Source organism: Channa argus, chromosome 6 (genome assembly GCF_033026475.1).
Source record: "Channa argus isolate prfri chromosome 6, Channa argus male v1.0, whole genome shotgun sequence".
Lineage (NCBI taxonomy): Eukaryota > Metazoa > Chordata > Actinopteri > Anabantiformes > Channidae > Channa > Channa argus.
Genome location: NC_090202.1, coordinates 16,243,939 through 16,268,912, shown reverse-complemented (window position 1 = coordinate 16,268,912; position 24,974 = coordinate 16,243,939). Strand labels below are relative to the sequence as shown.

The 24,974-nt window shown below is 38.1% G+C and overlaps 2 protein-coding genes across 46 annotated transcripts; both read left to right on the top strand.

Annotated features, from left to right (window-relative positions):
* The first annotated feature begins 40 nt into the window (after positions 1 to 40).
* Positions 41 to 10,470, top strand: sh3bgr (SH3 domain binding glutamate-rich protein). Of its 39 annotated transcripts, XM_067508858.1 has the most exons (13): positions 667 to 842; positions 1,913 to 2,098; positions 2,419 to 2,499; positions 2,993 to 3,082; positions 3,935 to 4,090; positions 4,656 to 4,682; positions 5,489 to 5,512; positions 5,875 to 5,901; positions 6,841 to 6,864; positions 7,177 to 7,203; positions 8,279 to 8,308; positions 8,616 to 8,671; positions 9,756 to 10,470. In XM_067508858.1, the coding sequence occupies exons 1-12, from the start codon at positions 798 to 800 to the stop codon at positions 8,631 to 8,633; spliced, it is 735 nt and encodes a 244-aa protein (XP_067364959.1). In that variant the 5' UTR covers positions 667 to 797; the 3' UTR covers positions 8,634 to 8,671; positions 9,756 to 10,470. The 39 variants fall into 39 exon arrangements, 38 of the variants coding, with proteins under 38 accessions (XP_067364973.1, XP_067364979.1, XP_067364985.1 ...); XM_067508872.1 differs by lacking the exon at positions 2,993 to 3,082 and having other exon boundaries at positions 41 to 842; XM_067508878.1 differs by lacking the exon at positions 3,935 to 4,090 and having other exon boundaries at positions 664 to 842.
* Positions 10,471 to 12,049: 1,579 nt separating this feature from the next.
* igsf5b (immunoglobulin superfamily, member 5b) lies at positions 12,050 to 24,461 on the top strand. 7 transcript variants are annotated; one of them, XM_067508530.1, is made up of 11 exons: positions 12,050 to 12,205; positions 12,963 to 13,049; positions 14,463 to 14,780; positions 17,967 to 18,094; positions 18,746 to 18,911; positions 19,271 to 19,402; positions 22,088 to 22,112; positions 22,731 to 22,819; positions 23,282 to 23,310; positions 23,459 to 23,499; positions 24,207 to 24,461. In XM_067508530.1, the coding sequence occupies exons 2-11, from the start codon at positions 13,001 to 13,003 to the stop codon at positions 24,271 to 24,273; spliced, it is 1,044 nt and encodes a 347-aa protein (XP_067364631.1). In that variant the 5' UTR covers positions 12,050 to 12,205; positions 12,963 to 13,000; the 3' UTR covers positions 24,274 to 24,461. The 7 variants fall into 7 exon arrangements, with proteins under 7 accessions (XP_067364631.1, XP_067364630.1, XP_067364629.1 ...); XM_067508529.1 differs by lacking the exon at positions 23,282 to 23,310 and having other exon boundaries at positions 14,466 to 14,780; XM_067508528.1 differs by lacking the exon at positions 23,282 to 23,310.
* Positions 24,462 to 24,974: the final 513 nt, after the last annotated feature.

Here is a 24,974-nt window from a genome sequence, read left to right as displayed (position 1 = left end):
GTGAGTGACTTGACTGATCTGTTTTGAGCCATTTGTTTTAATTTTGTGCAAAAAAGATATTATGGTCAAATGGAATTAGAACTGGATAAACTGACAGTATAATTTATCAGATATTTTTCGCCGAGCTTCCTGTGGGCACGGTGTATGACTGAGATCTGAAAGCTTCAGAAACCAGACGGGCACAACTAAGCTGTGAAAGGCTGCAGTGCCGCCATGTGGCGGTGGGGGAGTCGTTTCAGTAGTATTTTGGTCTGCACCTCCATCTGCTGCAGTTCCAACACTTCGGTGATTAAGGTGATTACCCCGATATTTGGATTTTTTTAAATCGAGGTTGATCTGGTGTCACATCCCAACATAACACCAGCCTGTACTGTAATAACAATTACAAACTTTATTGGGGAGCCAATTCAAGGACCCTTAACAGTCCGTGGTCCAGCGTTTGGAAACCAACGACTTACAGCCTACAGTGCTGGTCAGTGATATTTCTGTCCATATAAGCACTCAGTAAGGAGCTGGGAACTAACTTCACTGTCCCTGCCTCGACAGACAGCTGAAGTTACCAATCAGTCACTGTGATGCTGCGCCCCTAGGGGCCTTCCCACCAATCCTGCACTAATGGAGTCTAGAGACAAAAATAGCCCTAGCACTGTGTGTGTGTGTGTGTGTGTGTGTGTGTGTGTGTGTTTGATCTCAGTGCTATGTCTCCGTCTTGTGTGCGCTCTAATAATAGAGGAGGCTGCCTGCTCCTTTAAGAGCCCAAGTTACTTGTTGCAAACTCTACAATATATTCTATCAAAATGGTTATTAAAGTCTTCCTCGCGTCTTCATCGGGATCCACAGCGGTAAGCTCTGAGCCAGTCCAAAGATTTCTCATTAGAGTGAATTCTCTCGGTTGTTGAGTCCCTTTCACTCACACTAACCCAGGAGCGTAAACCTACAAATGAATGTGACTCGCCTCTAAGTTCACGTCTGCTTAAAGCCTACTAGCATGTTTATAGATCGATTTGTGTATAGTTCATGCTTGCCCTGGGTTTCAGTGCGCTTCAATGATCTTGTTGTTGTATTCACATGCAGAGCTTTCTCGAACAGCAGCTCGCAGTCTTTCATGTTACGGACCCCGGTACACAGACGCCTGTAGTAGGGATCTTACCCCGCAGAAAGCACCAATTCATGTTATATGTGATCTCAATGCCATTAAGCAAATACATCTACTGTATGTGGAGTGGCCATGGCATGCAGGATGAATTCATCTTCTGGATCTACTTTTGGCAAAGCTAAATAAGCAGTTGGAACTGACCCATGGGGTGACATGGTGGCCCAGTTGGATAACAGTGTTGTCTCATAGCACAAAGACCTGGGTTTAGTTCCCCTGAGCAAACTTGTTTGCATGTTTTTTTAATTCAAGTGGAGGTCTGTCTTCCCATCCTGTGCAAACTCCCCATACTGTGGAGAAAATAAGCCTACTTTCAATCTTATACCAAATCCAGATACCACCTATTTATTTATTGTCTGATTTATTTGACACGTTTATTTTAAGACTGTACCGAACATGGTTTAACAGAATCTATTAGCCTAGTGATTCCTTTATAGTTCACAGATTAATTTGTTAATTCCCAGTGCTCAAACTGATTTCTAAATATTACATTTCAATGAAAAATTAATAATCAGTTATTATTAGTTATTTATTGGCAATACATGTCTGTCAACCAGTAAAGGAGGGAGTGTGCCAAATTTTAACCAACTATATCATATTGAAAAACATAAAATTAAATTAACCTGAGAGAAAGACTACAGCACCACGTTCTTAATAAATAAGTGAACTGTCAAAGCTAGCTTCCCTCACACTATGCCACACAGTGCTGCTTCAGTTTTAGCTTCTACAGAATATGTTGTTTATTTTTCTGCTTCCAAGATCAAAAAGAAGCAGCAAGATGTGGTCGCCTTCTTGGAGGCTCTTAAAGTGGACTACACTCCGCTGGATATCGCCTGCAACGAGGATAATCGCGCTTGGATGAGGCAAAATGTCCCAGAGGAGAAGAAGCCCGCCAACGGGATACCTTTACCTCCCCAAATCTTCAATGAAGAGAGTTACTGTGGGGTAAGTATATTCAGAGGAAAAATTTTGTTTATTTACCAAACGCTGGCTCCAGATGTCACTTCAAAGTTTGGGCACCTCCGGAGAAGAATACATACAGTAACATACTGCTGACCTTTAATGTGAGCTGTTAAACACAAGAGCAAGTTTGTGAAGAGAACAATAAAATGTCATAAATGTTTCAGGAAATGAAAATTTCTGGTCAAAACATATAGAACTTATTGCATATGGAATTAATAGAACCTGCAAGCTTTATTAGGTGCACTTTATTAAGTAGAAAAACAACGCGGTGAATGTGATTGTTTTCTCTTATTCTCATGCAGGACTATGATACGTTTTTCAATGCCAAAGAGGACAACTCAGTGTATGCCTTCTTGGGGCTACCTCCCCCTCCTGGGTCAAAGGTTAGACATTTTTCTTTTGTTTTATAATATAAACAAAACAAAACAAAAATTTATCTTATATTTTCCCCCAATAGCAGGCAGTAAATCTGTTGTAATTGGACAGCACCATCAGTGTTGCTTGGTTTCAATAAAATCAAAAGCAATTCTAAAAAATCCATCTTATGTTTTTTCATGCTTATGGCACCAAAAGAATTAGCCAGTAAAGAGGTAAATAGGACTTGCTTTTATCTCTTTGGTGAGTAATACAAATGTCATATCACCTTAAATGCTTGATCAAATTGCGAATATTGAGTCAAAAGGCCTTAATCTATACTTAGTTCTAAATCTACTGAAGTTTTATGTTAAAATTGAGACAATTAAAGTAAGTTGATTTGGCTAATAGTCATTTGCCACTGTTAAGTGGCTGCTAACAGTAGCATCAGAATTAATTGGTGATTCAAGTATTACATTTCAAACCTAGATTATGTTAAACCTGACCGTTTCCTTCACACAGGAAGCAGAACAGGCCAACAATTCACACATCATGGAGAATGGGACCCATACTGAAGAAACTAATGCAGACGAAAACCTTGATGAGTCAACAGTAATGTCATTATTACTTTAATCCCTTCTTCACGCGTTTTGTTTTTTGCTGTCTCACCTTTTCCTTTCTATTCAGTATAAGTTAACAACTTCCCTCCTCTCCTTCTCCATTGCCTTCAACAGCCACTTTCCTCTTGATCATTGTCAGATTGACTAATGTTTTTGTGTTTTGCATGAATAAGACATTTTAGTTTAAAATTACACAATATTTTCAAACTCAGACATGGCAGCACTTTGTTCTCACTACCACAGAGTTGTGGTGAATTGTGGTCTTGCAGTAGTACTTAACAAACTATATTGGTTTTTATTATAAATGTATTGTTTTTTCCCCTTATTGTGCCTTTGTCAAATGCATGCTTTTAAAAGGCATCTTGTGTCTTTTATACTTTCTGATTCTAGTTCCTAGGATGTTTCCTATATTATGCAGTGTTCCATGATTTGCTGTGTTCAATTTAGCATCAGTTCGTTTCCAGCAGGAGTTTACTTTGCCTTTCTACATTTTTTGCTGTTTCCCTCTGTTACCAGTCCTAAACTAAGCTGATTGGCTACTAATTGCAGCTTCAAGTTTATCACACAAAAAGGGCGCCAAACATTTACATTATGTTCAAAATGGATTCTCACTTCTTAAAAATTTATTACAAACCTTTGGATTTTTATCCAAAAGAATTGACACAGTCTCTACCATTTAACTGACTGCAACGTGTTTCCTTCTTTGGTTTTCCTAGGATTGATTAACATTTGCCTTTCAGGTTTTTGGGTCTCTCCAACTGATGAACTGACCATTTTAGCCATTAATAAAGATTTTAAATCACATTTCCTTGATTGCATGTTGTTGTTTTTACCTCACAATAAGGAGGTTCCAGTGAAGGAGCGTAATGGAGAGGCACACGGAGAGGGGGACCAGGCAGCTGATGATGAAGAGGGAGCAGAGGGAGATGCAGATGATGAAGCAGAAGAAGAGGTCCCTGCAGCAGACGAGGAAGAGGAGGCAGTGGAAGAAACAGACGAGGTCAAAGAAGATTCAGTAATTGCAGCTTAACCTGAATCCAAGCTCCTGCTGCCTTGCCCCTTGAATGTCTTTTTACCATAAGTCCCGGAATGCTTTGTCTTACTTCCTCTTATTCCTCATATTAATTTACTTTTAATGTGGTTTTCCTCCTTATTAAGGGTTTGCCTCTTTCATCTTCATTCTCATTCTGCTTCTCCTTCATATCATTCAGGTCAGCACTAACCCACAATATGCAAAATTTCTTTTAACTCCTATTTTGTCCCATCAGCACCACTGGATATTTAACCTCTTCAACCTATTTATGGTTTTCTGGATGTTTTAACTATACCTCTCCTTGTATTTAACTGGTGACATTGTTGATGTGATGATTCAACACACCTTGCATTGCATATACATTCATTCATAATAGTCCCAGGTGAGATGTGTCAGCAGGCTCCAACAAACACACCCAAAACCAATCATTGTCTTGTTTCCTGAGCTCGATCTATGGATGTTGAGTCTTGGTATAGATATTCGTGTATCATTTGCACAGTTTCTAATACTGTCCTTTTTCCTCTGTTAACAGGCCCATGCATATGAGGAAGAAGAACTGGTGAGTATAAGTAAATGCTTCAAGAAAAGTAGCAGTAGTAGTGGATACCAGTGCTTTGTTCCAGCTTTACGTTATTAATTACCTAACATGAAATGCGTGTGAAATACACTGGATGTCAAATCATTATTTCTTGTCATTCATGTTTGATAATCAATGCACAAACCCATCTGCTGTCAATCAAGCAGTGCCTGCTTGCTAGGGATGTGATATAATAGTATGAGCTGAACTTCTTCCCAACTCAAATAATGTCTTTGTTAGTTCTCATTTAAGAACTGGAAAAATAATAATGTAACACGAGCTGATTCTTATTGTGCTGTTTGTTATTCAAAACTAGGATAATTCACCCTAACTACAAGTTAGGGTGAATTATCCTAGTTTTGTTTTAATAGCCTCCAAATGAATTCTATTCATGAGGGATTATTATTAAACAAGGTATAAGAGGAAGGGAATGATTGTTAAAACATGTGCTATGTGGCTGAAAAAAATCATTTTTAAGGCACATATTACTTGTCTACTCAAACAATTCAATTTGCTCAGATTTTACACTCAGAAGTGTGTCCCACACTTATTTTACTTGGGATAGGTTGTTGATTGGTCTTATGTCTTTTAACATTTCAAAATTGACATGTTTCCGTATTATGTTCGAGACCAATTAAACTACCTCACTCAGTTCACATCACTTTAGATGAATCAGTTTGAGAGGTCTTTCTGCTGGTGTTCACACCAGTCTTGTTCCTCATTCACACATCATATGACATTTGACAACTTCTTTGCCCTTTTGTCCGTCTCTTGGTTTGCTCCCCCAGGAGGAAGAGGATTTGCAGTCAGAGGTAACTGTGCATCGGTGATCGTCTCCCATATAGTCATCAGCAGTGTGGGTTTGATGGTTCAGGGAAGGCTACTCTCATTGGGTTGGGGTAGGACGGGGTGTTGGTCTGCTATTTTCACTCTTTAATCGGCTCATTTCAAGACTTAACCCTTCTCTCCACCTCTACCTACTTTCTCATTTTGTTTTCCTCTTTTTCAGCTAACATATTTAACCTCATTTCTTCCCAGCTCTGTAGCTGCCTCCTGACAACCTCAACTTTCACCATAGTTTCCATGTTATTTCAGAAGACCTTTTATAGCGCATGCCTTTGGTGCTATTTTGCTCCCCACAGCTTGCTGACCTGCTCTCTGTTATTCCACTTAGGAAGAAGAAGAGCTACAACAGCTTGAGGTAGATTTACATCATAGTCCTTTTACCTGGCCCTAGCTGTCCTCACTATGTCTCGTCTTAGTTACTTCCTTTCATTACTTTTCTATCTTCCATCTCTCAGTATAATAGGCATTTCTTTTGTTTTCGCTTTACTATTATTTTAGAACATTTTGTCTCGGAGACACTTTGTCTCCCAGTTTATTTGCTTGGTTTGTCATGAGATTTGGCCATAAGAGACCAAACTGTCAGAATAAAGTGCAACACAAAAGACAACACTGTTGGCCATACTAAAAGGTTTTGCTTGTAGCCTCAAGTATGTAGTGTCTCTGTCCACTCACACAGTACATGCAGTGATGCAGTGATAATTAACAATGACCTTCAGTGATTGTCACAAGGAAATGGCTAATTTAACAAACATTCATTAAGTAACAAGGCAATTTATGTAAAAGTCCATTTTGTCATTTAAATTACGTACATAGATTCTGCCTTCTATTAATTTGTAGTGTTTCTTTAAGCTTTAACACTATATTGTGCCCTGGTTGCATTGACAGAAAATCAAACACGCATACACACACACACACACACACACACACACACACACACACACACACACACCTGACCTGAGATTACACACTGCACAGTAAACCTTGACAACAGAGTTAATTTACTTTTCACACATCATGTTTTATCTCAGGGTTAACTCTCTTTCATGCATATAAGAATTTGCCTGCAGTAGTGTACAACATGAAGCCAAGTAAAAAAAAAATGTCCACGATATAAAATGTCCTTGTACAGTACTGTAAGTGCCGTGTGAAAACCCCTGCTTCTCTGAGACATTCCAACTTCTCACAGATCTTTTATTGCTTATATGCTCATATGTTTCACTGCTTTGCTTTGCCATGCTTTTGCTTCTTTACTATTTCCATCTGTTTTGTCACTGATATCCTACATTTATTGCAGGAGCAAGGTGAACAAGGAAGTGAGGTAGTTTATTTTGGTTTTGGCCTCCTTTTATTTTAAGGTGCTATAGACTTTATATGGTTTCTTTTGCCTCCCTCTTTCATCTGTCTCTGTCTGTCTGTGAGGTGCATGGACTTACGAATCCTTTTTCCATGGAGATGCCTAATGATGTGCAGCACGATAAATATGACAGTATTTCACTTATTTTACTTAAATCTTAGGTTGACTTAATGCGGTAACAGAAATAAAAGTCATACATGGGAAATTACATCGGCATTTGAATAACTTCTTTTCGGTGTATACTTGCTCAACCCAACCTTATTCATTCTTTCATAGGAAGAAGATGAGGCTGACGTTCAAGAGGTATATCAGATTATGGAATATTCGCCTATGTTTCGCATGGTGTGAATCATATTGCAATTGGATTTTGTGCATGATTGCATACAAAATATGTATGCACGGGTTTGTGCAGACTTTTATACAGTTTCTTCCTGAGCAGTCTTGCATCATGCAGCCCAGTCCGCAATGTCGGAATTTGACACAACTCTGGGTTTCATTCTTGAGCATTACGTCAGAAATGACACCACACAGTATTTGTTATCACTTTGGATTTGCTGTTAGCATTAATAAGCATCCACAAAGGCATTTTCCCTGAGTGTACCAAGACATTGTTTGTTTTTTCTTTTGATGCCTTAAGAGAAGGTAGAAAGTTTTGTTGTTGTTCAACTCCAGCATAACTTGAGCATAACTTGGACAGTTTGTTCTGGACTGGAGGCAGTGGCTTGACAGGGAGATGTGTCTTTTTCTTCTTCTTTTTTTAAAAACAAATCATGGCTTTTGTTCTGCTCAGAGTGGTCTGAAACAAAGTGGATGTGACAAGTTCCAAAGAGGATGGATAAGTTGGAGCACCTCTTGTTACTGCATACCACAGGAAGAGTAAACCAAAAAAAAGTGTAACCCGTTGCATATGAGCTGCTGCCTAATCTGTTTCTAGTTTGTTTGTGAGCGGTACCGTCTAACTCAAGTTCTCGGACTGGATGGAACCAAGTGATTGTGGCTTCTAATAATAGATTATGAAACAGACTCCCTTTTTCCCTTGGTGAGCATGTTGTTTACTGTAGGAAAGCAGTTATCAAATTGTACTAACAAGGAACAGCCAGGGCAGCTTGAAAGACAACTTGAAAACCTGAACAGCTTGAAAACAAAGCACAATGTCTTGCAGTGCCAGACTTTACAACAACATCATCAACCCCATTCATTTCTTTAATCCATGCCTTTATTGCTAATGACTATGCTTCAACCTGATTACGTCTTCTCCATTCTTAACCCACCCGTCACTGCGAACACTAACATACAGAGAATTCTGGCCCTTCTCTGATTAGGACCATGACTTCACACTAGCCCCTTCTTTCTCTCTTTTTTTTTTAACGTGTCAAAGAATGAAGAAGATGACTTGGAAGAAACACAGGTAGTATTAGAATTAAAAAAATATCCAGTTTGTCCATTTAAATCTCTGCTCTATCTATGTGGGACACATCTTGACGGATTATATTCAATTTAGCAGCATGAGTCTGTTTTTACAGAGAGGAAGCTCTTTTTGAATTGACCTGAAGCGGGTCGACTGAATTTTTCTAAAAACAAAACATTGCCATCAAAATATTTTATAAACGCTATAATATAGAAACATAGATTTGAATACATTCTTGCTGATTCCTGAGCTTTGTTGTCATTAGCTACCTTTTTTATAAATATTTGTTATGAATCTGTGTTCACAGGAGGAAGAGGCTGAGTAGTTAAAGCCAGGAAACGATGTTGACCTACTACTATCCAGGTAAAAATTATTTACTTTTTTCCACTGCATTGTTATAGTGTGTCTGCTTTACCACAGGGTGGCAGTAAAATATTATGTCACTTGATAGCAAATGGCAAAACAGTATGAGTAAGTCTCCTTGGTGTTGCTCTACTACTAGAAATTTATATAACCAGATTTATTAAAAAAATAGACCTGTATTTAAAGCAATGTTTTGGTCTTTTTGACCCAATTATAAAACAAAGGCCACTTTATAACAACAATTACTCAACCTGTCTGCTATATCTCTATTATATGCTGTGATGGGGGCCTGGTGGCTCAGTGGTAGAGCATTAGGTTGGGATGCAGGTGGCCACAGGTTCAAATCCCACACCACCAGGTGTAGCCCAACCTAGCCACCAAGAACCAAGGGCATCTGGCATAAAAGCTCATGCCAAAATCACCCCAAAATCAAGCCGAAATTGGACCTTTGACTTATGAAGCAGTCACATAATATTCACTTCATATAAGATGTTTCCAGTTACATATAAGATGCATAAATCTCACTGTGTAATGCTGATTTTCTCCTTGCACCAACTTGGTGTTTCCACTGACATAAACTTTAAGGTCAGAGGAAACAAAATAATGCAGCGGCTTATTTACAAGGGCCTGCCACTACTCTCTCCATGTGCAGGCGGCTTCAGCAAGCACTGTGCCTTGGGATCATCTGGAGCTCTGACAAAAACTTACTAAAATTCTTTCTTTGTTGCTCTAAGGCAGTGATGATGATGATGGTTACGATGATAATAATAATCCTAATCTTCAAAGCCTGTCTTTTATTTCCTGCCTGCATCCTGCATCCTGTCAGGCATCTGTGACCCACTGTGAGTAGAGTTACAGCGCAGGCTTTGAAAGGATGGCAATGCCTGTCTGCCTCCTACCATAGCTGTCTCCCAACCCCTGTGAGCCCCTGTCACGCCTTGTTAGAGGAAGCTGCTAAGTGAGCTTCAGATGTGCCTCCGGAGGAGCAGCCACACTGGGTGCCACAGTTGTAGAAGTGGTGGCTGCACAGACAACTGGGCAGTGTGACCTCCATTTTTTAAAATCTGTTTCTTTTGTGTTTCAGCCTAAAGGAGACCCCATTTCCCATCTCCACGATCCCTGATGATAGAACCCTCAGCCCCTCAGACAGACCCTTAGCCCCTCCCCTAGGCGGCACTGGACCCCACTGGAAACCAATGGCCATCTGCTTAAATGTGCCATCCAAACTGAAAATTCCCAATCCACTTTTGCCACCCGTCTTCCCCTTTGAATGCAATGTTGACTTAATTTTTATATTTTTTGTGTTGAGGCATACTGTAATGAAATTGTGAGGTGTAGGCTAGAGGTGTCCATTTGTTTTTAAATCAGAAGCTTTTGTAAAATGCACAAACAGGTATTTTGTTAAACTCAAACATATTTCTCATGTTTTTCTTTAAGAAATTAAATGTTTCTTACACAAAAAGAAAAAACTCTTTCCCTTCTATATCTTACCTTGTGGCTTCTGAAGTTTAGATTCAATGGTTCACAACTCCCTATTTAGTAAGTGTTATGCTCTTTTATTACAGCGTTGTGTCTTGATGACTCATTTTATCAACTGAATGTATAAATGGAAACTAAGATTTTTAATGGCCACATGAGAAAGAAATATGCACATAAACAATGGAAACCACTCCACCACATCTACCATTTCTTCTGCAAATACTGCTGTCTAATCAATGCACTTTGTTGAATGGAGTGAAACATGTGACAAAGGTTTGGATGCAATAGAAAATGCAATAAAGTAGATTGTTTAAAAAAAACTCTCAGTAGGTCTATTTTGTTTTATCTCAAACACTTTTGTATATTTATGGATCAATGCCATATTGTGCCTTAGAAGGGCAGAGAGAAACTAAAAAGCAAATGCCCTGTCCCAAGAGATTCTGTGTAACATTCACTATTGTTATTAGGGAGCATGGAAAAAATTGACCTTGAATTTACTGTATGTGTGTTGGAAGTACTATGTAAGCATGGTTAGTATGCTAAATGTATAATAGCTGTCATGTTACCTAAAATAAAGATCGAATATGTTACATTATTAGTTTGGACAGGCACCATTTTTAGCAGTTAAGAACACTTCCCTGATCTGATCTGATCTGAAAATTGGATAATTTTTGGAAATTGAACATGACTGAACAATTGAATGAACAATTAAATTGTTTTTTATTGTAAAATCTAATTTGAATGGAAAATGCAATAAATGCAAAATATTTGCCTCTTAAATCTAGTGAAGTAGAAACAAAATTGTGGTGGCAATGTAATGTTTTGGGTAAAGCACTGAATAAATACTATATGTATCATGCAGATTACTGGTTTATTATTCCAAATTTAAAAATGAACGCACAGCCACACACACACACACACCACAAACAGAACCTATTCTATAATAGCTGTAGAGGTCAGGACATTATTTAAAAAAAATCCATGATGCATGACAGGAACCATGTTAATTCTCTGTCGTGCATCATGGGTTCATCATACTGTATCCAAATTACAGTTTTTCTCAAATGCTAATATGCATTTAATGAGATCCACTTGATCTTCATCCTCACCTAAGCAGTCTAAGTCTAAGTCTTCTCTTGCAAATGTGTCAATGCATTTTCATTGGTTTCACACATTTTTTACATCTTTTATCAAAACAGTTAACACTCGTGTCATTCAGTGGGCCAAAATGTTGTTGTGTTCAGTGTTTAAACTAAAGGACAACATATGTTCCCAGCTGATAGAAATGACTTGTAAAATTATGATTCTCTAATGTGTATATGTGCAACTACCTATGCAAAATTCTTCAATCAGTGATCAGTCCCTATCCATCTTTAAAAGATACTGCATCTGTGTAGCTAGGGAAAATGAGCAGGAGCAAATGGTCTAAATGTGGAATTCTTTCATGTCCTTCATTTTGACCTTTTGGATATTTCTACTGATAAGTTATATTATACTGATAGTTATTTTGTTTTTTCTTTGTAGTTTTACTTTTACTAGTTCAGCTTTTCCGTGTTTGAACAATATGGAAAAATAATTAAATTGGATGCAGCATGGTAGAAATAATAATTTCTGACTTTAAGTGACATTTCAACTTTATTATCACTGAAGACAGAATACAATACAAAGGCTTGCATGTCAAAGACAGGTGCAGAGAGAGAATAAATCAAGAAAACTTTCTCAGTGAAATCTCTTTATCACATTAATTTTTAAGAAAGTGACGTCATAATGGACGAAAGTGTCTAAGCAAATGAGAAAAACTGTAATTCATATGATGTGGAAGGGGATCAGGTTGTAAGGCACCTGGGATTTGGGGACTTAAAACGAGTATTGTTTGCTGTGTGAGTCACACTGTGTACTTACATCTGTGCAGAGCAAAGTTCCCACTGAGTTTGCTAATATTTAACAGGGCAGTTCTGGGTGAAATAGCTTAGCACCAGAAAGAAGCAGCAGCAGCAGCATCACTGACATGTATTGAAAGTGTGTGACTCTGACTCTGTGAGACACCATTGTGAGGTGAGTAAGAAAAAAAAAGATTTTTATGGTTATTTGTCATGTAATTTCATTCCAGAAAGGCTGCTTTCGGCTGTGTAAAAACAATAGCTTAGAGGCAGGTGTTGCCACATATATCAGCAATTTTGCTTGGGTTACTCACTTTTCTAAACATGCAGTTTCACTCTGACATAAATATAACTCAGCTAAAATTCTTGTACGTTGTGATGAAAGAAGACAAAATGTTTGCTGATGGGGTTGCTGTACAGTCTTCTGTAACTAACCAGTGTGTTAGTAAACAGAAGATCATGTTACATACAGTGGCTTATTCAAGCACCATTATATGAGAAACTGTTTTGACTCTGGCTGTAGGCTGTCACACTAATTTACTGATGTAAATTTTTACATCTGTTTGAAAGGCATGAATGCACAAAAATATCTGACACATTTCTTTTTGAAAAAGCAAATGTACATGTACATGCACAAGGATGCTTAAAGTTAATGTTGTGGTGGTATGGTTATGTAGTATTTTCTGGACCACTGGACACCACCACGTTTGTTATCTCAGAGCAGTGAATAGCATTCTAATCTTTCTCTGATGGGAGAGTCACTGTTTTTGCAAGTATGTTTTGAACATTGGACAATGTGATGACCCTAAATAGAAAAGCTTATGACAAAAGTTATTATCTATCTCGAATGTAATATGGAACTTATGCCAATGTTTTGCCAATCTGTCCAAGAACCTTAATTACATTTAATAATTGAATCATTTTTGTTTCAGTTTAATTCAGCATCACACCATGGATTAACTGATTAAAAATGGACTTCTTTCCTCTGTTACTTCTTCTCCTGCCATGCAGGATTCAAGGTGAGAGTTCAGCTCAAAGTGAACAGCAGTTGGTTTGACTGAAACTGTGTAACAGTCGCCAGCGATGTGCACCCTTTAAAATAAATGCACGGACAAAATAATTATAGGGCCTAATGGTCTATCTGCACTTTATAATTCATTTTCACCAAAATGACAGTAAGAAGTTGCCAGTAGTCAGGGGAGTTAAGAGTCACTGGTTCATGGTCCCACAAGGAGTGTGCTCAAATTATGCTCATTAGGCTGCCATTCTTTGATTGCAATGAATAGAATCAACTGTATCGGCTGGCCTGGATATTTCTCAGGCCTAATGTGCTGAATGGATGCATAATTTATGACTCTGCATGGTGGCTCTAAAAGGTAATGCAGTTATTGCAACCCAAACAAGTTATACATCACCTTGAGTACTATGGTGCAAACATTTTATTTCATATTTCATGGTTTGCATTGATATTAAGTCATGTTATCCTTCATTTGTCCGCATCAGAAAGCCACAAATGTGCTGGAATATAACTGAGGTGTGTGCATTTATGTGCCACTGTGTGCCTCTGTGATGGCTGATTGAGTAAAAGAGGAGTACATTAGTCCCTGACTGCTAGTGCCTTGTGAGTTATGGATGTTTCCTCACTCCTCCTCTGTTTAACTCTAATAATGTACTCTCTATACAGTATCCTTATCAAACACTGCTGTTAAAATATTTACTCTGCAGAATGCAATGGAAGCTCCAGATACAGATGAATTTACGCTGTCATTTTTTTTAAAAGAATGTTTCCTCTCTAAATTCTGTGTGGTCTCGTTCATCCTGCCTGGTCATATCACCAATCTGGACAGTAATAGTAAAGTAGTAAAAATGTAATTTATAGTGTTATCCTTTGAAATTGTACAGAATCTTTTATCTTTTTTAATCTTTTTAAGGCCAACATTATTTTTATCTTTTTTTCTGCCTTGTGTTTTTCTTTCTAATGTCTCGGTGAGTCTCTACAAGTCTATGACACAATTTAAATTTATACACCAATTAGTGACAATGATCTAGATTAACTCTGTTCCATTTCTTGACTCATGTTTGCCACAGTCAACTGATAAAGATATGCTTGTGAAATTTTTCTCTTTCTGAACAAACTGAGCGATGACACACAGTTTTGTTGTTGAGATATATTATTGAAATGTTCATTGTGCTTTTGTTACATAGACATTAATTCATTTACTTCCTAATTCCAATTGGTTTTGTGTACTCGTCTCCTACTCAATATTATTTCACATTGTCACATTGGTTGTTCAGTTTCTCATGGTGACATCAAACAAACCTCCTTTACAACAACTTTTTGTTTTTACATTTATATTTTTGTTTGTCTAACAAAATAAGATCCAATAAAGCTTTGGTTACAATTATATGTATGTGTCTCTTCTGACTTTCAGCAGTTGGATCTAGTATGAAGCTGTCACCTGAAACGCTAACAGTCCTTCGAGGGGAAGAGGCCCGGTTTACCTGCAGTGCTTCCGGCATTCAGTGGAATGTTATGGTGTGGCTGCTGAATGGCACAGTAACACTCACCATCTCGAAGAAAATTGGCATCCTGCCTTCCACCAACCCTAATGTGAAGGCAGAGGAAAGCCCCACTTCAAAGGGAGACAGCTGGGTGTTTGTCCTAAAGAGTACAGAGTGGTACAACCAGGGACCAGTGACCTGTGACCTCCAGGACATTGACCGAAAAACAGCAAACCTGTTTGTACAAGGTCTGTATATGTGTGTGACAGAGAATCTATTGTATGTGAATGTGTGTTTGCCTAGCAAGAAGGCTGATAGTAACTGTTTATGTCTGCAAAGAAAACTAAAGATTTTTTTTGAGCAGCCACACACACACACACACACACACACACACATGCACACAAATGCACACTCTCACACACACTCTCTCACAAGCACACACACACGCACCCCCCCCCCCCCACACACACACACACACACCGAGTAGCGAAGTAAACCAAGCAGATGGCAAGTCTCTTGAAAAGCATTTCAGTGTGACAGAGTGCAGAAACATGCAGAATTTATCCTTGACAAACCAAAAATCACCATTTAAAAAAGAGGTAAATTAAGGGACTAAGCAAAAGTTGTGTAGCACCTTTGATTCTTCCCACTTACATGCTACCAACTACTTTGAAATGTCCTTGTTGTAATTTATTTGAAAGAATTAAAGTTTAAGCAGCCGAACTAGCACAACTGATCAAACACTTCAAGGGTGAAAAATCATTTGGGCATGTGTGGTGGGCTTCAGTTCTCCAAGCATGGTTGATGTTCTTTGTGACATTTTTAATTATATGTGTGGATGGTGTCAGGGGTATGAATTGATGGCCCCTAGACAGAAATACCAGGTGTAAAGTACTGGAAAGTCCAAGCCAGTCAAATAAATAGGCTGCTTGTATTCCCCCCCTCCTCTCCTTTCCTCATTTAGTGTTTCTTATGCAGATACTGTGCTTAAGGGCCAAAGGGGGTAAGGAAGGCGTAGCACATTTACTTTAGAGCTAAGGCTGAGGACTTGATAAGAATCAGTAATTATCTGCAGTTCTTGTCTCACACTGGAAAACACTGCAGTGGGAACCTAAATTTTAATATGTTGGAATTCTTACTGTATATAGTAATTAGCAAAGAGGAACATTCTGCACCTAAAATGTGTATACTAATTACAAATGTACTAATTGGAAATATATTTATTACCATTACATTTGGGGAATGTATTTACATAAAATGGAGGCAGGGGGAGGCAGTTTTCCCCCACAACATATGGGGATCAAACAGTGGCACATTGTAAAAGCAAACTAACTGGACCAATATTTTCTAAGAAATGCAGAACACAGATTGATCTTTAAAAAAATATTAAAGTAAATATTAGTAATTAAGCATTATTTCTACACATTCACTCAAAGTGGCATCATAACTTAAAAACAATGTCATCATTGTTCCGGTTAATTCTTTCTATCTCTCTATTCAAAAAGATTTTGATTTAGTGTTTCAATTCCAATTAGATTAAACATTTTTAAATTCTCTTCTTTGTCTCTTTAAGCAGTGAAAAGGTGCTCCACACACTGTCTGCTGACACTGACTGATAACTGTCTATATCATATAAAGAATAGCTGACAGTACTTAAAAGATATTACTCATTTTACAACTCATTAACTTAAGATTAGCTTGGACCTGTGCTTTACTTGACCTTATCATTGTGCTTATTTGCATCTACACTAGGCACGATGTGAACTGAAAACTCAGCTAAATGAAAACCAACATGAAAACATCTCCTCTGCAAAAAGGGAGAGGATACAAATCCAATGACCCATCACTTCCAATATATTATGAAGAGAACCCCATTGCTGCCAGTGCCACAAATCCCCATTGACATATGCAGCCATTAACAGTAGTGTATGGTGAATCAGGCCCTCCAGTCTGGATGCAGAGGATTACTACGACCTGACACAGCCTTTGAATTAATCGTGCATCCTGGCACACCCAGGTAATAGTCAGCAACTCTGCCTGTGATTTGTGTAGTGCAGCCTTAAATATACTGTTGGAACAGAGCCATAAATCCACACAGGGCTGGTTGACTCTGTGTGCTATAAACCACCCAGCCTGCTTTAATTGTCCAATAGGAAGATGATATAAATATGACCACACACTCAACTGCTTGCTTTCACTGCATCTCCTGTGCTTGTTTCTCTTACTCACTCAAACAAACATTTGACTTGAACAAATCAATATGCTTACATGTGCTGGTGAGTACAAACAGGATCTGCACTGAAGGGTAGGGCAGCATTAAAGGATAACAATATTACAACAATTTTAAATCAGAGAGGGGTGAACATGCCTGTAGATGAATAGGGCCATTTTCAGTAGAACACTTGTTACTGTATTTTAATTATGTAACAAAAATTGCATAACCACACAGACGCTACATAGATTCATGTACAAGCAACAAATGCTGCCCTCAAAGCAGCAATTTCCCCTCTATGAACCTTTGATGACATAGCCACTGAGATTATTAGAGTTAGCTGATGGCAACCTGCCTCACACAACTTGAAACTGAAGCCCAAAGCCTTCCCTACAGTGATTAACAAACCTTATGAAACGTTATTTCAGGGATCACTTAGATTAGAGCTTTGGGAGGGCGTGCTGATGGCTTTCATTTTCTGTTCAGATAGATCAATCAACCTTGATCGCCCCGAGGCGCTGATCAGGCAGCGCAAATGAGGCTGCTGATTCCTCGCCAACCTTTATTCAGTGTTGCTGAGATTCTCTGTAAGAGCAGATGGAGTTCACTATCAGAACCAGTTGCTATACGAATTGAATGGTTTGATGTTTATGACACCTAATCAGCATCACATAAAAGCCCTGGGAGAAAAGATAGAGCCAATAGTGTGTACAAAACATCTGGGGATTTGAACCTAAATCAACACAGACATGTCATTTGCCTAGACAAAGCACTAGGGGTTCTGTAATCATCTTTCTGTCTATAGCAATTGTCCATCCAGTGCCTTTCATTCTACCAGACAGTAGACTTAGACATAGGCTTATGTAATAGTATATCTCCACGGATCTTAATTGGCTTATTTGGCTGACAAGGAAGCAGATGAAGAGAAAAACAGTTGAAGCACATGTCAGGCAAGACTTTGAGACACATGATCAATTTTTATACTGTATGTGAGAAGGCGCAATAAAGAGGCGATGCTCATCTTTTGATATAGATACAGTAAGTGTACACAACTACGACTTTTAAACGGACAAACAATATAGATGAAAAATCACACTTTGATCAACATTCATAAACTCACTCACACTTGTGCATATAAAGGGTTATGTTGTTAATGCAAGTGTATAAAGAAGAGCAAAGTGCATCTTTCCAGTCTGTGAATTGACTTATTTTCTGAATGTAGAAAAGGGCAGTGTGAAAGTCTCTGGGGCTGACAAGTTGGCTTTTAAAGGACAGTCCATCCTCTTTGAATGCCAGGCAACAGCATGGTTCCCGGAACCCACTCTGCAATGGCAGGTCAATGACAAAAAGGTAAGTGCAGAGCACTTTGCCATCAGACATGCTCATATCATTATCTTTGTAGTAAAACAGGCATTTTGGGGATTTTATTTCCCTTTGTAGGGTTTATTATATTTTAAAAGACACATTATAAAGAACTTTTAAACTAATGTGCGATTTATGTCCACATAAAAAATACCTGACTTTGGGAACAAACCCATATAAATTCAATGTGGCCAAAAATGTAGGATGCTGAAATCATATGCAAAGAAGCCACAAATTATGTAAAAAACATATGAAACTGCCCCAGTCTGACTCATCTGCTTCTTAATAGGGAAGTGATGTGATGGATTTAATTGGCTTTTGATTTACATTTGAGAATGAAACAGTATCGATGGCAACACAAATGCTAATAAGACGACGACAAATCAGAAACAAATTTTTCATCTTCAAATACCTCAGCTTGTCCAAACCTTCTAAAACTTACACAAGTTGAGATGGACTCAACATCAATTCCATACAGTACAGTGAACCTTTGTAAGTGAACAGTCTCTTAAGTTCAGTTATATTTGGTCTATTTGCTTACTTACCTACTGCTTAATTCAGTTAATAATTATCCCCAATTAGTAAGCAAAATATGCAGTACATAATAATAATTCTCTCTCTGTGGGGCATGATGTGGAGGTGAGCCAGGGCGAATACAACATCAGCAGTGAACAGTCGGAGAAGAGCCTCTTCACTGTGACCAGTAACCTCAGTGTGACAGCAGCAAAAAGCTCTCGCGTGGACTGTCTGGTCTCTGTGTCTGCTCTGCCTGCGCCACTGAAGAGCAGTGTCCGTCTGACTGTGGGTGAGACTGTAGCATAGCAATCATGTAATAAAGTATAAAAGAGAATAATAAAAGAGAGGAATTAATCTCATCTACACTGCATGAGTTTCCCTCACAGCCACTAAAGCTGAATCAATGTCGCAAAAAAATACAAACACTGCATTATTACACTGCAATATTACAATAGTAATGTTCCATTTGTAGTTGTAACATTGTCTTGGAAGCGGCTTTTTACAGCAAACACCTGCGATTACAAATTAAAAGGGGAAAATACACACACTTTTCAACATTATGTCTGCAAATCTGTAATAAAGTTGCAGTGCAACAGCACTGTTTCAGCATTTCTATACCACAACACTGACGTGACCTTCTGTCCTTAGTTGCTGAGGTGGTGCAGGAAGAAGATGACTGCACTGTCGCACTGGTGGCAACAGCTTCCGTCTCTGCTCTTTTGCTTCTTCTCCTGCTCTGCATCTGCACTGTCCTCTGTTACAGACAAAGGAGACAAGCAAGTAGGCACTTTTCTCTTTCTTAAACTGTTCTGGGTGAGAAAAAACATTGCCCTCCACTACACAGTACAGAAACTCTGATTAAAGTATAATGAAGAAGATGCAGTAGGTGGTTACACACTGTGACTCGGCACTACCCTGTGCTGGCCTTCACCAAGGACACGCAATATTTTTTCCGACAGAACATTCGTGGTCAGCAGAAAGCTCTACTTTGCAGGAAACAGTAGAAGCACAAAGGGTAGAGACATATGTCTATGACTACAGGTCTAGTAGTTTAAATCCCAAAATCAACATGAAAATCAGGAAGGAAGGAGTAACTACTATTACACTCACCCAGGACAACTGCTGCAGAGATGGCCTTGGGCAAGGCATTATTCATTTCATTTTTGTTTGTAAAAGAAGAATAACAGAAATATGATATATATATATATATGTTGCAATTTCAGTACGCATCCTATGAATACATACAGTGACTGTTAGAATAAACTAAAGCTTTTGGACCATATAATTCTGCAGATTTAAACGAATAGTTAAAAGGTTTCTTAAAGAGAGTTAGAGGAAAATATAATATATCCTCTATATATCCTATCCTGTATGTAAAGTTTGAAAGCAGTGTCTTTTTATATAGCACCCTTTGGCTGCTGGTGCACTGCAAAGCCCTACAGATATAAGAGTTACAACAGGGAGGGTTAAAAAAATTTAAAAACGGTTCACATTACTCATGTAGCTTTGAATAGTCCCAATAGACGGATTCAGATCCATGAGAAAAGCAAAAGCAGAAAAGAGAGCAAATTACTTCTTGTGATAAATCGACCAGGCTTGCAAGCTAATTCAGTGTTTTGTGAGTCAGTGATTGATGGTTTGAAATTTTTGTATTCATTATAAATATTGGTAGTATTGAATTATTAATTAAGTTATATTTATTGTTATTGTAAAATCTCAACATATGACTGTTAAATAATTTAATACATAATTTAATATTTTGGCAAAAACATATTTCTGCTAATGCAAAAACATTCATTTTGTTTATGATAGTTAACTAGCTTTTGCTGCACGGTAGTCAGATACTTTAAAATATCCTGCAATAGATTTCTGGGTTGCTAGGTCAAAATGATAGTAGATGTCATAGTCCTGGCTGATTTCCTCTTCTTACCTTAGAGCAATGTGTTTAAACACTGCAGCTCAACAGCACTACATCTGGTAGCTCCCAGCTTCCCAGTTTGGAAGTATTTGAAGTCTCTATTATTAAAAATCTTTGAAAAAAAAACTCTGCCTATGTCAATGGACATGCCACTCTCTTTGTAAATTCACTCTGGTGTAGCAATCTTTGTGAGAAGAAACTGTTATACATTTGCACCTATTATTATATAACTTTACGCTCGTTGCTTCTTTGACACTTGCCAAAATGGCCTAGCAATAAAGTTATTTATTATACTAGTAGTGTTGCTTGTTTGCTTGGGTTTTGACATTTTCAATGCTAATAATCTTACTGTTGAAAAGATTACTCGACATAACCCCCCAAACTATTCTATTCGTATAAGAGAATTACTGATTTTTTGTTTTTAAAGGTGACCAAGGCAGTACCAAATCTTCCTTTGCCCTTTAGGTCTTGCGCAGGTGCATAAATCCCCTAATAAGGGTTTAAAATCACCCCACAGTGGGACAGTTTTACTGCAACTCTTTTAGAGCCTATAACCTGAGCCAGAATATTTGTAATGTGACCAGACTACTTGTCACATCTCCACACGTAGAGGTCGATACCTTGGCAGGCTCTGGAAGTAAAATGCTGTGATGCTGTAAAAAGTCTGCCTAGAAAAACAGGACTTTGGAGAGATGATTCTGGAGAGCCACCTTTGAGAGGATCACTGCTGTAGCACAAGGAGACGGAGAAGGCCTGTTTGTATGTGATAACAAAAGTTAGAAGTGAACCACACATTTAGAAGTCAGGGTAATCCCCGTTACTTATTCTGGACCACTGCAAATCATGGCCATGTTTTAGAGCGGAGGATTATCATAAAACAGGTGTGACCTTTCTCTTCTTTCTGTACCTGAAGTGTCTGATACCTCCTTCACCGCTGTCCTTGCTTCAGTCTTGCAGCTTTAATATAACATCCTCATGCAAGTTAAATTGACTTTCTGAGCATGTTTCACATGTTAGAGTCTGTGGCATGCTTCCAATTTACTGAGCTCTTCTCGGATTAATACACCTCAATGGGATGTAACACATGCTTTGTAATTGTTAGAAAAAAGAAGGGATCTAAAATAGTCACCCTGAAAGACTTTGGCCAGGACGACAGCAGGGATTTAAAATATAATGACAATGAAATTTCTCTCGCTTTAAAAAGAAAAGTTTATATCTCTCCTGGGGCAAGCACCATCTGCATCATTGTTATATTGTTGTTCTGTCACCGTGGCCAGGAGGACCTTTGGCAAAGACAACCATGAAGCCGTGATACAAAACTCATTAACACTCAGCTCAGCTTTTACTGCTGAATTGCACACTGACTGGAGATGATACTTGTGCAAAACCAAAAACTAATAAACCGTGGGGCATTTACAGCTTTCATATTGCTGTAGACAGAGTGAGCAAACACAATGGCTTTTTTGTCAAAGCATTGAGACTAATAAAGTTAGCAGCTGATAGATAATAGTTCTGTAAACCTAATGCCTTGTTTTTCTGCCTTTCAGAACCAGGCCCACAGGAGGCAATAAGGTAAGATTTTCTTGGTTCCTTTTGTTTTATGACGCTGTTTTTAACAATGAGAACCTTTGATTATCTTCACTTTATAAACCAACAAAATAAACATTAGCTGTGGTGTCCCAAGTGAATTCTCTGTGCAAGAAAGAAACTGCTAATAATCTGTGAATGAAATGCAGATATACAGTCTTGCCTGTTCAGAGCCCTATTTATATAGTTTATGCGAGCTATTATAATATGAATTCTTAGCGTAAATCTCTGTTAACGTGTACAACTTCAGTGAATTCCCTTTTATTGTTCTTCATCACAAAAAACAATCGAAGACATAAATTTAAAATTATATGCATTAAACTGTTATTACATTTGGTAAAAACTTCATTTAGATTCACATTGTTGCTAACTCATTTCAGGAGCAGATATCTTACACATTATACATGTCATCATTTTTCATCAAGCCTAAATGTATTTTATGGCATTTCCATTCAGTACAGTAAAGGCGGGGGGGGGGGGGGGGGGGGGGGGGGGGGTTAAAACATTTTGTGATCAAACAACCTGGAGCCCCCCAGTGTAACTCGGCAACATCTTTGATAAAGGTTTTCTTTTTCATTGGACCATTCATGTGGGCATTTTCAGGTTTGACCAGTCAGTGAGCGGGAGAGGCTTGGTTGCTGAGGTGACAGGGGGGGAGGTCAACCTGGGATACTCTAGTGAGGGTCCCACAGGTGAGCGAGTGACATGTACGGTATATGGTTTACTGTTACAACCTAAGCTACAACTGTGTATTCACCACAACACCTGACAGTGTAATAGAGTGTGCAAATTAATATTTTAGTTTAAACTGTAGCAATAAGTTAGGAGAAGTACACTTATACTGTACTAACTGCATGGGTAAGTATAATTTTAACAATGGCAATATTTCTGATGGGGGTCAGGGAAGATTCATATTTATTTCTAGAATGAATCAACTTGCTTTAGGCACTAAAAATATGGATTGTAATACTTATAGCTTGGTTATGTTTTTTTTTTTTTATTGTAGATTAAGTAGAAAAAAACAGATTTTCTAAGCAGACTTAATGTTCATTAACATATTTCACTTCATATTGCCATAGTAAATAACAAAAGGTAAGTCACAGATGGTGGTTTGAAAAGTGAGTAAGTATATATGTTTATACTTTTTCTGACAGAAACAAAGGATTTGGATGCTGTTTTTTTGGTAAAAATCTCAGACCTCTGAGACAATAAATCTCCAAAATCCCTATATTTTGATAAGTTTGACATTAAAAATCAATGCATATTGGCTGTAGCTGATCAGAGGAGCTGCAAGGTTAGATCAGGCTAAATTGCTGTTTTTCACTCTGCAGATGCAGTTTACAGACAGATGGACTTTGTCAGCTTTCACAAGGTAAACTAGAGAAAGTTTAAGTTTGAGGGTTGGGAAATAAGGCAGAGAGAGAGAGATGGAGGGAGGGAGAAGCTGCTGCTGAATAATGCAGTCAGTCATTCTGCAGCTGGAGCTCCTGGTACCTCTATGTTGATGCGAACAGGAGAGAACGTAGCTGGCCTCCAGTCAGACAACTCAAAGAATAAAGCACAGATGTGGAATAACATGCATTTTGGTCATAGTGGGTGAATCCGAAATTGCAGAAAATGCCATAAGCAGTATTTTAGTTTACAGGTCACTGGTTCATTATCATTGTAATGTATCAGTAAAATATTTGGATGATCCTCACATCCAAAGCCACGCGCGCGCACACACACACACACACACACACACACAATAATTATCAATGTTTTTATCTGTCTGTACTCTTTATGTATTATATTGATGACATAATTGTACCATAGAGAAATTTCTGCAGACAACCTAAAATTGACAAATTGATTATGTAGAGCATGCTGGATTGATACCTTGTGTAATATCCTGGTCATAAATAATAAACTAGTGAGGAGGCCTTTGGGTAATAGCTCCCTTCCAGTTATCTTCACCTACTGTATGTCTTAGGGTGATTACCAGCTAATGGCAGTTACAATACACAAAATCATTCTCGGTTTCATAATTTATGACCTGCTCTATCGTTGCTGAGAACTAAATTCAGTGGCTTTTTCCAGGTCCCTGATGTTGCTTGCACCAGCAGCCTGCCTCTACACTGTGAGAAACAAACCCAGATGTGTGTAGCAGAGGAAAACCCAAAGATAGTCAGGACAATAACCACTGTTTAGATATTGTTTTACAGGGAGATGACTCACTTTGTAGGATATTATGTTTAAAGCTAGAGGTTTTATATTATTTGATTTTAAACTGAATGAATTCTCAACATGTAAATTACAAGATTATATTTTTTTCCATTAAAAGCTTTATGTGCATGTGTTTCTTTATATTGCTGGCTTTTATTTACATTCTCTAGCATACAGCCAACAGCATGTGCTTTGCATTTTGACAAACATCATGGTATGTCACGCTCTTATTTTTCACTACGGTTGAGAAATAGAAATGAAGTAATAAAAGAGTGGGTTATCTTTTAACTTATTATCAGTTGTGTAATCTGTTAGCTATTTCTGCATGATGGGCAGGAAAATCTCAGAGAGAGATCTAGGTGATTGTTCACCTAACTATTGTACATGCATGTTGATTAACTTCCTGCTACTTACTATTGTATCTCCTGCACTGACTGATAAGGTTTAATGTGACTTGATTCTGTATTATATTAGTTGACAACTTGTTTGCTGAAATCATCAAAGTCAGAGATTTTTTCACATGGCCATCCATAAAGCAAAGGCAAGTTTCCACTTAGTATATACTGTACAGAACATCACTTTAGCCAACTAATCAAACGGGTCTATGTCTGTTTCAGGTTAACAATGATCCAATATGTGCAT